Below are 12919 nucleotides of genomic sequence, written 5' to 3' on the forward strand. Positions count from 1 at the left end.
CCTTTAGGACCCAGTTCCACCGCGGCTTTACCTAACGGATGACAAAAACGATGATCAACAATTGACGATGGTAGAGCTATCGCTGTACAATACTGATTTCCGTTGCAATAATAAGGTACTTTAGCGTTCTCCTTTTATGCATGGCTTTCAAAAGTGTTTTTCTGTATAATTTTGTTGCTGTAAAATGTTCAGATTACGTTTGTCACAGGTTATATTCGTAACTTTCGAATTGCCCTTATACGTGATAAAATGCGTGATCTTACCTTGATTTCGTTTGCACCGATGAAATTTAAGTTTTCGTCAATAGACCGAGTTAGCCTGGCATGTTTTCAAGAATATGATTCTTATCGTCATACAAAGTCTTATGTTAGGGAGAGCCGGACGGTGGGGGCTGCTTTATGAAAACATACTTTCTCTCAATCTCTTCGCAGAATAACGAGGGTAGCAAAGGTGAAGGAGGGGGCGGGGATGGTGATCCCCTTTCAAGTTCGAATTTTAACAACCGCTGATGAACAACGGTTTTTCATCGATATATTCACGTATCACACATGTCTTTTAGTTACTTTTCACCTGTCACACAATTTTTTCCCCTCATTATATGTCAGATCAAAAACATACACAATCAGACATACATTTGTAAATGTGCTGCTCAAATGCCAATAATGCTTAGAACTGGGCTCAGTACTTGTGTGCTGGTATACAAGAAGCGATAAAATAGTCTTCAGCAAAACAAACCAATGACTCTTAAACAAAGGAAATACAATACTTATTCCTTCCTGTACTGGTACATTATGGCAACAAATACCTACAGTTATATTAAGTATTAATTTTTTCAGCAGGCCTAAAGTAATCTCTGGGTGATCTCACTCAGCAGATGGAAAGTAAGACCATAAAGCAAACTCCCTCAGTTGAATCTCCTGTGTTCCCTTCAGCTCATCACATGCCTTCGTCTGGTGGTCAGCCTCCTGTATCTGTTAGGAGACCCCCATCCTCTGGCCCTCCTCCTATTCCATCTAGAGTAGATCTTGGCGAGGCACCAGTGGATGCCGCCAGCTCCATTAAAAAGCCAGGCAGAGATGACTTACCAAGTAAAGGATCTCCAAAACTCAGGTATGAAGGAGTTATTATTCGTGTTAAATTCAACTTTTTTCCTATAACTTGGATCATCCCCACATCATCCTCTGAGAAGTTTAACACTTGAGGAAATGATTATGTAATATTTTTTTCCTGTCAGACTGCAGTGATTCAATTTAGTTCCTCAATCCAAAATATGCCTCTGAGAAATACCCCCTACCCCTCTTCACTGCAATTCTTGGTCTCAGGCCTGGCCTGCTTAGCCAGTGAAGCCTTGACAAGAGGGAAAGGTTGCTCTGTAGACACATGATTTAACTGGCTACATTCTTGGGCTTTCAAACAGCACATAGTTTTACTTAAGTGATCCATCTACCTGCACCTCCCCTGTGTCAGACTCAAAATTTTCCTAAAAGAGGCACAAATTTAGTCCCAGATGTGCCCCATTGGACACACAAAAATTACTTTCTCTCTATTACAATCATGACTTGATGACTTTTCTTCTCTATTTATGAAAAAGTTAAAAATACGTATCAAAGAGGGAAAGATTCCTTCTTATCATAAGAGGGAAAGGTTGTTCTGTAGACACATGATTTAACTGGCTACATTCTTGGGCTTTCAAATGGCACAGAGTTTTAGCAACACTACACCGTCAAAATGATTACAACTACTACAGACCTCCAGGAAGTGTGAAACTGGTTTCTGTGGAGAATTTTCTGTGAAGTGCTCTGTAACAAACAGTGATCCATCTACCTGCACATCCCCCATGTCAGACTCAAAATTTTCCTGAAGGAGGCACAAATTTAGTCCCAGATGCACCCCATTGGATACAAAAAAAATTACTTTCTCTCTATTACAATCATGACTTGATGACTTTTCTTCTCTATTTATGAAAAAGTTAAAAATACGTATCAAAGTAAGCAATGTGTGATCGTAAAGCGAACGCCATTGCATTCTGGTCATTACAGGCTCAATTTTCATAATCAGCAGTATTTTACGGAAGTGTATGTTTTTAGATTCCATACACTTGCTTTCTGTCTCTTCCTGCTTGCTTTCGTAAGGCAGACATTGTTATTCAAATTAAATGGCACCTAAGAAAAAACTTAAGCCCCTGGAGGGGCAAACACAGCTCTCATTTGCAAAACGGTTGGAAGCGAGTAAACATCAAGAACAAGAAGCAGCAACTGCAATAGAGAAGGATGATGCAAAAGCGAATGAAGACAGTGAAGAATCAGCACAAGCGAAATCTGCGAAATCTAAGGAACAAAGATTTTTGAGCCATGGCTCAAAACATATTCGTGGCTGGTCTACAAGAAAAATGGAAATTATATGTATTATTAAGTCTGCTCGCGCCTACTGGCACAAAGAGAAATGATGATGATGAAGTCTGCTCGGAGGCTAGGAAATCAAACGGAATGATTAAGGAAGCCCAGTGCCACTAAATCGGCATGCTGGTCTCCTTGAACACAAGATGGCCCTCCAAGGCTCTGACATAAGAAAGTCATTCGAGGAAGCCATTGAGAAGAAATCGTCTAGCAGTTGATGTCCAGCACAAATTGATCAGAATCAAACTTGGCCCAGAGAGAGCTAAATTTAATTTTGGTGATGCCCTGGGAAAATGGTGCAAAGGGAAGGACGGGCAGATCTATGAGCTCAGATTTAAGAATTAGATTTTGAGATTGCCCCCTGCTCAAAGTTAGTTATTCATGATTTGTATGTCAAAGACTGAAAGTAACTTATAAAATACAAAGCTCATTTAATTGTATGTGTTATTTGTAGGTACAACTCATATAATGATGGGTATGGGACTCACACTCTTGTGTGTTGGACTCACGCATTTTTAGCTGTGCGAGTCTCTGGACTCACTACTGCCTTTTTCTAGGTGGATCACTGAACAAAGCATATGAATGCCACTTCCAGCTAGAATTTTATGTCTGTTTTAAGTTTTCTTTGTTAAAATCTGTTGAGGTCTGTAGGTGTCTAATGGAACAGTGAAAATCTTACTCCAAGAATCTAGTCAATCAAAAAATGTGTCTTCAGAGCTAGCTTTTCCTTGTGCCAAGGCCCCGTGGGTAAGATTGACAAGTGGTTCAGGGACTAAATACTCTCCTCTCCTCACATACACACACACCGTAAAGTTATTATTATTATTATTATTATTATTATTATTATTGTTGTTGTTGTTCTTGTAATAAAAATAATAATAATAATATATACTCATTATAGGCAGGCCTATTCAAATAAGTGGCCTTGTTCTAATAAGCTCCACAATTTTAACCAAGATGAGAATGATTTATTTACTACTAGCAGTAGAACCAATTCATGGACACTTGCCATCCTCTCTGTAAGTCTTGTAACACTTTGTTATGGTACTGTGCACTCTAGGTACTGAATATGCTTCTATGAAAGCTGAAGCTGAGTGCTGACCTTAAGGCCTACACTTAAACCTGTGAACAGGTTTTCTTGTGAGGTATAGGGCAACAAACTCCTAATGAGTTTCCCTTATGGTTGCTTTTGTTGTTTTTTTACTTATTCTTGTTGTGGATCTCCTCATTGTGAATCTTCAGGTGCATTTTATAAGCAGCTTTTATGGTGAAAAGCCTTGAAAATTTTAAATTTTAAAAAATGCTAATGCAGTCTGGGGAGGAAGATCTCATGAAGACTTGTTTAAACGCACTTGGCTTCGGTCTGTTTTTTTTTTTTCCTCTTAACTTACCTCCTATACTTCTCTAGTTAGCCTTACTTTGATGATGGAAGCAGACTTTTCCTTGTACCTACTAACAACATTTTAAAAATTTCATTCAGGCCCAAAGGGAGACCTGAAATTACCATTGTGTCAGCAAGACCGATGGATTCCGCAGGTGTTATACCTCCTCCGTCAATTACCAGTCCACCAGCAACCGAGATACCCAAAGTCCCACAAAAGCCAGGCCGAAAACCAAAGGGTCGTGAACCGCCACCTAGACCTAAGAGCCGTCCAGTGAGTGAACTCACACTGGGAACAGATGAACAAGATGAGGGGTCAGTGGCTAGAGAAGGAGAAAGAGTTGAAGGAGAGTTAGAAGGGAACACAAGAGAATCCAAGGTGCTCAAGGCACCTATTGTTCCACCAGTTGGGTCACCAACTGTTCCACTCCGTAAGGTGCCAGAAATCAAATCTAAGACTAGTGACGTTTCTGGAGAGAATTCCAACCTGGGTGTGGACGATAAATCGGAGTTGTCTCGCAAACCAGAGATGGTGAAAGACGATCATGCTGTAAAGAAGCCTGCTGCGACAAAGCCAACCGTTGTCAGAGCAAAACCTAAAGAAAGCACAGAAAATGACTCAAAACCGTCTGGTGAGGTTGGAGGGGTGAAAGAAACGAAGTTGGACAGCAATTCGGTTGCAGTTGAAGGTGTAACTATAGCGGGAAAGAGGATTAAACCCACAGTAATTATCGCTGCTCCTAAACCTGCAAAGAAGAAGGAACCAGGAACAGAGGCGCCAAAAGGAAAGGATGAAGGAAGGGAGCCCAACAACGAAAAACCAACAGCTGTTACAGGAGGAAAGTCCCCTCCTCCCGCCAAGAAACCCAAACCACCTGTCAAAGCAAAACCTTCAAGCGTGTTAGAAGCACCCAGTAAACCATCTACTGAGGAAAACAGGCCGGAGACTACAGTAGTTCCTAAACCAAGAATGAAGCCGACTGTGATAGTGGCAGCTAAACCTCCTAAGATGAACGACGCAGCGAAGCCTGACGAGGAATCTTCCAAGAGCAAGGAAGAAAGTCAAGCTCGTTTGAAACCAACTACGACTGCTGCACCCGTGGAGGCGAAACAACAAGTGCACGACGAAGAAAAGACAGCCGCTGCCCCATCTGTGAAACCTAAGCGTGCACCCACTGTCATAAGAGCAGCACCCCGGCCTGATGTGCAGGACACTGGCGAGGAACGGAAACCACCCAAAAGGCCGCAGAGAGGACCAAGCATAAGGGCGCCTCCCCGACGACCGGTTAGTGCTCCTGCTGAGGAGAACAAGGAGCAAGAAAAACTCGCAGCGGATGGTCAAGACGAACCAGCCGCGGCTGTTTCTGAACAGGTGAAGGTACAAGAGAAGGCACCAAGGCCGCCGAGGCCTATGAGCATACCTGGAGTTAAAGAAAACGGAACATTGAAAGATGTAAAGAAAACCAAGGAAGCAGCATCTCCAGTAGAGGAGTCGACCGCTATGACTAGAAAAGGCTCGAAGAAAAGACCTCCTCCACCCAGACCTCCCACGGTGGAACCTGTCGGAGAGAAAGTGGATTCGACTCCAGAGACACAAAATAAAACGGAAGACTTGAATGAAAAATCCAAAGCCAGAACCAGACTCCCTCCTCCCAGGCCTCCCGCAGTGGATAATTCAAGTGATAAAGAGGCATCGGCGCCAGAGATACTCGATAAGACCGCACCGCAAGACAGTGATGAAAAGTCAAAAAAGAAAAACAGACCTCCCAGGCCGGCCTCTAAGGTTTTAGATGATAAACCTTCCAAACACTTACACGGAGAAACAGAAGAAAGTCGCGCGCAAGAGAAACCTAAGCCGGTCAGACCTGCTCCAGTAGCTCCCAACGAATCAAGTGTCAATAACAGAAATGTACACGAAGCTGAGACGCGAACAGTGGCAGAGTCAACACGTGACGATCACGTGCAAGAAACGTCGCATGCACGTGACTCTGCACGAGAAGTCGCTCCTTCCACTGCTGAAATTCACGAAAAGGAAAAGAGTCAGAAGGCGTCATCGAAGGCCAAACCAAAACCAGCCAGACCTCCGTCTTCAACATCCTCGACAAAGAACAAACCACATAGACCGTCAGCGCCTGTCGTCAAGTAAGTGACATTTATGCTCTGCTGTTGTTTTCAGTGGTTTTGTTGGCATCTGGGGCCGGGTTGTTCAAAGCCTGATTAAGCTAGCCCAGGATTAACGATGATTTTGATTTCTTTTTTGTAACTTTTCGGTGAAGTTTTCTGTCTATATTGTTTGTCTTCAGCTTTAAGCTTGAGTAATCTCAAACTACACAAAACATAAGCAGCCAAAACATTTTCATACAAGAAAAATGATAAAATTTGGTTACCTTTCAATGCTGGAGTAACGTCAATCGGCTTTCTAACAACCCGGCCCGGTTCATTAGTTAAAATTGGTCACGTGTTACTTCTCAACCAGAAAAATCGTCACGTAATCATTCACTCGTAGGTTGAGAAATTCTAAAATGCGTCGAGGAAGAACCGTCTCGACTCGTACTCTCAGAGGGCGTTTATTGGACAGTCTCTTGTTAACCTAAGCGGGCTCCTGTTATCCAAAATAATTTGTGGTTGTAGTTCTTAAAAAGTCCAGCGGCTGTAAATCATTTGATAGTTGGTAAGAAGTGTGCACGCATGTGTAACAGCATAGCTTGTTGTTCATCAGGGTTGCCACAGGTCACGAAATGTGAGGGAAAAAAAATCTTCAAGGCCAGGGGAGTGTCAGGGAATTTCATTTTGAGTCGGAAAAATTGACATTTAGAAGAAAAGTCAGGGAAAATTAAAATAACGTAACACGGCTGATTCAGTACCATTGAAGGCTGGAAGAAATATTTGGGATCACTGTGATCTCAATGATGTTTCACATAAATGAAGAGGGAAAATTTGTTGAAAACATATCAGTCTTAATGGATGAGTGAAAAGGACGACTGTGAGGGGAGGCTAGAAGCCGATAGTAGATCCGACATTTAGTTTTTATTTGGTCAGAGAAATTTTACTTTTATCAGGGAAAAGTCAGGGAATTTTGAAAAGTGATGCCTGTGACAACTTAAATACATGCTAGTGAGACGTCTTTTTCTGCAGGGATACCAAGGAGCCAGTGGAAACGACCGCTCCAACGCAAGTGCCATCAGTCTGTGAGACGTACATTGAACCCTCTGCCATTGCTCTGTATGATTATGAGCCTACTGCAATAGATGACCTGTCTTTTAAGGTAAGAGACGCTTCACATGTACTTTTAAACTTTCATGCTTTGTATTCGTAGAGGTCTTGTAAGTTTGGGGAAGGGACAGATCGAGGACTTTCGGCGTCAGAGATTTTCAACACAACTTCCAGCTTCTGCTATGATAATGACGTTTATCTGAAAATCTACAGAGTGCAATGGTAGTTTCAGAATCCGCCAGAAATTAAAAGTACTGGACAACTTGCGTGCCCAAACAGGTAAAGCACGCTGGGTTTGACTCGATCCATTTTAATGAATTAATCAGGTGGCGGGTAGATAGTTAACCTGATGGTTTGGGGGTTGCTTTCTGGGGGGTTGAGCTGTCCGGATCCGATTAAAGCTGTGAACAGGCCTAGGTACACAAGGTATAGTCAGGTGAATCAAACCCTGTTCAAGCTTATTGCTGTGTTGTCCTATATGGTAAGACACAGCTGAGCGATAACATCTGGCCACGGGTGCGAGTACAGTCAAAACCCCCGTGTAATAATCTATATTTTTGAAGTCTGGCAAAATAGGTTCTTGTATTTTGAGGTAGTTATTGGCAATTTAGGCTAAGTAGGTTCTTAATTAGGTTCTTAATTTCTATGAAAGAGATATAATTATAGGCTCGATTTCCGCCGCTTTCTCGAGTCCGGTCTTCGTTCCTCCCAGTCGCTGTTCGGGCTAGGAGCGCGGGCTCCTTTCCCGAACAGCGGGTGGTAATGGAGCCTAATATGGTTGTTAATTACCAGAAAATAAATAAACTTGAGTTTGGTCCTTGAATATACTGTATTTATTCCGCACAACTGTATTTATGTATTTTCTTGTGATATAAATGTGCAATCTGAAATTAAGTTATATCTCTTGGTTAAAATGTTTATCATAATTTAACTGTAGCCCACATATAAGAACTTGCTTGATCTTGATTGGCTAAACAGGTTCTTATATTTTTGGATATTAAAATGGCAAATTTCTGCCAGCAGGTTCTTAATCCACTAGGTTCTTACACGCGGGTTTTTTGCTGTAATATAAATGTGTTCAGAAGTCTTCACTGTTTTCATATTATCTTAACTTTAGTAATTTGCCATTTTTGTCCGCAAACAGGCCGGAGATGAAATAGTGCTTTTGAAGAGGATAGACGATGAATGGTATATCGGTCGCCTTGGAGACCAGGAGGGAATGTTCCCGGTCAAATTTGTTGAAATCATCGAGGATCTTCCGAAAGAAAAGGAGCCTGAAACCAAGGTATCGTTTAAAATGTACTTTTAAAAGTGTTTATTTATAGTTAATTTACCTTCAATTAATCAAAGGTGACTTCCTCATACTCTCTACTTAGGTCCCTTACTCGTTTATTACCCGCTAGAGAATAACTGCGCTTTCGGTTCAAGAAATGCCAGAGCCCGAAGTTATTATAAGCGGGCATTCTGACAAATCAAGTGAAAAACTATGATTGGTATTCGCACGCTTGGCGTGAGGTGAATGTATGTATTTTGCTCTATTTTCCGCCATTAAGCGTAACTGCTTTACGATGGTTTTATCCTAGAGTGCAGTTACTGAAAACGTTGGCTAGCAATGCGCTAGTCATCATTTGGTTATATTTCCGTGCTAAGTTAGTTGTTCGTAGAGTTTTCACCATTCCATTTTGACATCTTATCTTTGTAATGCTTGGTTGACTTTCTGCAGCCTGTGGTAGCGCCTGAAAGTTCTCCATTTGATGTGATGTCTTTGTACGATTTCCATGGAAACGAAGAAGATGGCGAGCTTGTATTCGCTGCAGGAGAGGCTATTCACGTGATCGAAAAAATCAATGACGATTGGCTAAGAGGTGAATACCTCGGAAGGACTGGGGCCTTTCCGTGTGGTTTCGTTGACATTAGCACAGAACTCATTGATAAATTACCTCAAAGTGAACCAAGTGAGACAGTTCCCAAAACCAGTGAAGAAGAATCTAACGAACTGGAGCTTGACTTGTACTGCAAAGCGCTGTTCGACTTCATTAGTGATGTCCCGGATGATCTTAGTTTTCAAGCGGGAGATGTCATCAAAATCAAGAAGAAAATAAGCGAAGAGTGGTTTAAAGGCGAAATTAATGGACACGTGGGAATGTTTCCAGCCGCTTATGTGGAAATGGTCAAAGATATGCCACAGGAAGAGACTCAGCCAGGTAAATTACGAAATTTTTTTTTTCGCACAACCAGGTAACCGTAGCCTACGAATGCAGACGTATTTGAGGTTGTCGCTTGTCTCCGCCGAAACGTCTGCGTTCGTAGGCTAAGTAACACGTCAATTGACCATTTTCCTATTTTCGGTGTAGGACTGGGACTAGCATGTAGTGGAGGCCAGTTCCAGTCCAATACTGAGAATACGAAAAAAAAAGAAGAAAACAGTAAATATAATATATCATAGAAAATTAAAGCTACCCCGAATTTGCTAGATATTTTTCCCTGACACGTTTTCCCGAAGTTAGGTGATTGTTTTGCTTAGTTCTGGTTGGTTTAAAAACTGGCCTTTACATTCCTGAGTGGGCAGTGTAAGAATGGAGTGTCTAATCGAAGGACACAACACAATAAAAACCAGCCAGGGCTTGGTTTGGTCCGTTCGACACGGGGTCCAACGAGTTAACCATATTTCGGAGGTCCTGGGTTCAAATCTTTTTTCCTGCCAATGGATGGATTTGTTTTAGGTGGTCCCTGCGAATTCAGTTCCTCCACGTCTTGTAAACAGTCAGCTGGTCCGCCTCCAACCAGTCGACAAGTAAACAAGTTTTCAGTTCTATTTACAATATTTGGTTATTTACTTTTATGTCCCCAATTAGCACAGCAGTGCTTAATACCATGACACTTAAATAAAGGGATCTTTAGTAGAGACTGTAGACATTGCCTTTCACATCTAGTCGCTGGACATATAGGGGCTGTGATTCCTTTCATTTCCACTACACGGTCGTGACAGTAGAACCCTCCCCCCCACCCCCACCCCTTCCTTCCGCCCCTAGTTAGTAACTATGCTGACTGAATCATTGCTGTTTATCCTTTCTTTCCTCAGACGACACAGAGCATCGCGAGATCGAGTATGGTACCGCGCTGTACGACTTTACTGGCTCAGCTATTGACGAATTGTCATTCAAGAAAGGAGACAAAATAGAAATCACAGAAAGAGTTGGCGAAGACTGGCTAAGAGGGAAACATAATGGACGGGAGGGAATGTTACCTCGAGCTTTCGTTCAGCTTTCGAAAGTGGAACCAGGTACGAGTTCGTTCATCGGAGTTCAGTCATGTATGATCGGAATAGTGGGGTCTGTTTGGACAATTATTCGGCTGGTTTTGTCTCATGTCTTGGTTCACTGTCTATCCCCGGTGGGGCCGTTATTTTAGAGATTGATGAGTGACTTTTACTCTGTCTTGTGTCCCGTCCACACTACACCGGAGAAATTTGAAAACGCAACAATCATCGCTCATTTTGGATTTGTGTTTGAGGAAAACTCGGGCCATCACATGGTTATCGTGATGTGATCGTTTTCGAAAAGTTCCGTTTTCAAAATGTTTTTCGTCCACACGAAAACGAAAAGCCGGCGTTTTCAAAATTCTCCAGTTTGAAGAGCATTTTTAAAAATCTGCGTTTTCGTGACGGATTAGTGTGGACGGTAGGCCTAACCGTAGAAATAAAGCTTGCGTTTTCAAATTTCTCCAGCGTGGGGTGGACGGGCCTCGGGTGTCACCATCCCGAAATACTGCTAGATTTTCAAAGCAGCTTGCTGTTTCTCGTTGAATATGGCAGAAACGACGTCCCCTTGTTTAAATCTTCGTTTAAAGTAACTTCAAGTCATTTTGTTTCTGTCCATGGCTGAAAAAGTGCGGTGGAAAACATTATGTCCCTCAAAATACCGCAATCACAAATTACAGACGAAAATAAATTTCCACACTTTTTGATGTCTTGTCCTCCTTCATCATTACGTGTACGATTACGTGTCCTACAACAGAGAATTAATTTTACTGATTATTGTTTCTATTCCTCTTAGAGCCTGCCTTACAATCTACGATAAAAAGTAACAATCTAACAGCGAAGGCCAAGGCTTTGTTTGACTTTGATGGAGAATATGAAGACGAGCTGTCTTTCAGGGTAAGTGTACACTGTTCAGTATGGTCCGGGATTGGTACCCGCGAGAGCCCAATGGCTAGTTCGCTGGATTGTGGGTCAAGCGGTACTGGTTCGAGCCCTGGGTGGTTTCACTGCGTTAGTGCCTCTCTTTACCGTACCCAAGTGTATAAATTGGACCGCCAGAGAGCAGAGACTGAGCACGAGCACGAGTTCAGTTTTCGAATTTCAAACCAGTGGCGTTTCCAGAGCCCTCGCTCTTCATGTTTGTTGTTCTTCGAGAGTAGCTCATGGGATGAGATGGGTTTGTGACGTGGTAATGTGAAGCCTGCAAACTAGAATTGAAAATCGTTCTCGCACTCTATCTCGAGCTCGTACTCAAATCTTAAGTCCCCTAATGGTACTGGCAAATCATAAGTTGTGGTTAATCTTACGATGGACTAGCATCCCGTCTAGGGGGAGTATAAAAAGCGAGAAAAGAGAGACAACAAGCCGCCAGTACAGCGCCATGCAACTTCTAACGAGTTCAAATGCCACGCCAGTCTGTCTGCGAATTTGCTTTTCGAGAATCGGACTGCTCAGTCATCAACGAATTTGTAAACTGAACACTACCAAGTAGAAATCTTACTACGTACATATCGAGGGATTGTCAGCGACGATAGAAATACTCCTAGGTCGCTTTTTCGTTCTGAAACCGGAGATAGGCGCCGACTTGATGGGCCACTAGGCTTGACTACTTATTGCAGGCTTCACCTGATTTGAACTTGCGTTTTTAATTTTTTCCAGGCTGAAGACGTCATTGTCTTGCTGGAGCGTGTCAACGATGAGTGGTTTCAAGGAGAACTAAACAAGAAAGTCGGCCGATTTCCGGCAGCGTTTGTCGAAATTCTGACACCATTACCTTGAGCTGGGTTTGAAAGAAAGAAGTAATAAACTGTTTCTAAGGTAACCTGCGTGGTCCTATTGGCGCGAGACGACGAAATCAACAAGAAGACGGAGCCAACCTCGATCCTAGGTTCTCTCTCCTTGTCATTGAGGTAAAGGAGGGAGAGCCTGGGAACGAGGTTGGACTGGAACCCCCTCATGACTTCATCATGGCTTTCACTCCTATTTTGCCATCGCGCGGGTGAAATGGCAGCTTGGACAGGTTACTTTCAAAGAAACTATTGTTCTAGGTCGGCTGGCAAGTAAAAAAAAATACAGGCGAACGGAGTCCAATTTTTTTTCGCGCTCGGTATTTCGTCCTCACAGGTTAGAAAACAAAACTCCAGATTGTAATAACAAAATTCAACTAAGTGAGTTTGAATAACGTCGACATTAACTATAATTTTAGATATTTGTGCTCGCGTGGATCTGGCCACTAAGAATTATTTTTACAGTAGCTATATTGTTATTTTGCGTGAATAGCGTGAATCAGCCCCAGTTAGGCTAACAGGATCATTAATTTCGTTTCATACTCGGTGTGTATTTTTTAGCAATATTAAAACATGACGCTTCCGCGGCGACATGTCACCATTATCAAATACAATTAATTAGTATAAATACAATTTGTATTTAAGTCATTTTAAAATGAAATGAATTTTGAAATTGAGAAATAAACACCAAGTTGTGTAACAACAATATGTACTGAAGGGATACTTAACAAATTGTGATGTGTAATATTTCAAAACGTCTTTGGTATCGCTTGCGAAAACATTGGATGTAATTAGTGCAAAGGTAATTGAAAATAGAAATCTTTATTAAACTATTTTTTGTAATTTGTTGTCCTCTTCGACCACGAGCCCTCGTTTTCTATGA

General features: G+C 42.1%; 1 protein-coding gene across 3 annotated transcripts; it reads left to right on the forward strand.

The window, feature by feature from the left end:
• Window positions 1-33: 33 nt before the first annotated feature.
• LOC145497489 (uncharacterized) lies at window positions 34-12879 on the forward strand. 3 transcript variants are annotated; one of them, XM_081477292.1, is made up of 9 exons: window positions 34-115; window positions 840-1110; window positions 3877-5919; window positions 6913-7042; window positions 8135-8275; window positions 8714-9194; window positions 10073-10273; window positions 11046-11146; window positions 11909-12879. In XM_081477292.1, the coding sequence occupies exons 2-9, from the start codon at window positions 875-877 to the stop codon at window positions 12026-12028; spliced, it is 3453 nt and encodes a 1150-aa protein (XP_081333418.1). In that variant the 5' UTR covers window positions 34-115; window positions 840-874; the 3' UTR covers window positions 12029-12879. The 3 variants fall into 3 exon arrangements, with proteins under 3 accessions (XP_081333418.1, XP_081333417.1, XP_081333419.1); XM_081477291.1 differs by having other exon boundaries at window positions 36-115; window positions 837-1110; XM_081477293.1 differs by having other exon boundaries at window positions 45-115; window positions 933-1110.
• The last annotated feature ends 40 nt before the right edge of the window (window positions 12880-12919 follow it).

Source organism: Orbicella franksi, chromosome 9 (assembly GCF_964199315.1).
Source record: "Orbicella franksi chromosome 9, jaOrbFran1.1, whole genome shotgun sequence".
In the NCBI taxonomy this organism is placed as follows: Eukaryota; Metazoa; Cnidaria; class Anthozoa; order Scleractinia; family Merulinidae; genus Orbicella; species Orbicella franksi.

What these genes read in the sequence shown, in the direction of transcription:
- LOC145497489 (XM_081477292.1), top strand. Translation starts at nt 875, where the DNA reads ATGGAAAGTAAGACCATAAAGCAAACTCCCTCAGTTGAATCTCCTGTG. An exon ending in ACAGGAAGAGACTCAGCCAG is followed by an intron (nt 9,195 to 10,072) that starts GTAAATTACGAA and finishes TTCTTTCCTCAG; the next exon opens with ACGACACAGAGCATCGCGAG. An exon ending in AAGACGAGCTGTCTTTCAGG is followed by an intron (nt 11,147 to 11,908) that starts GTAAGTGTACAC and finishes AATTTTTTCCAG; the next exon opens with GCTGAAGACGTCATTGTCTT.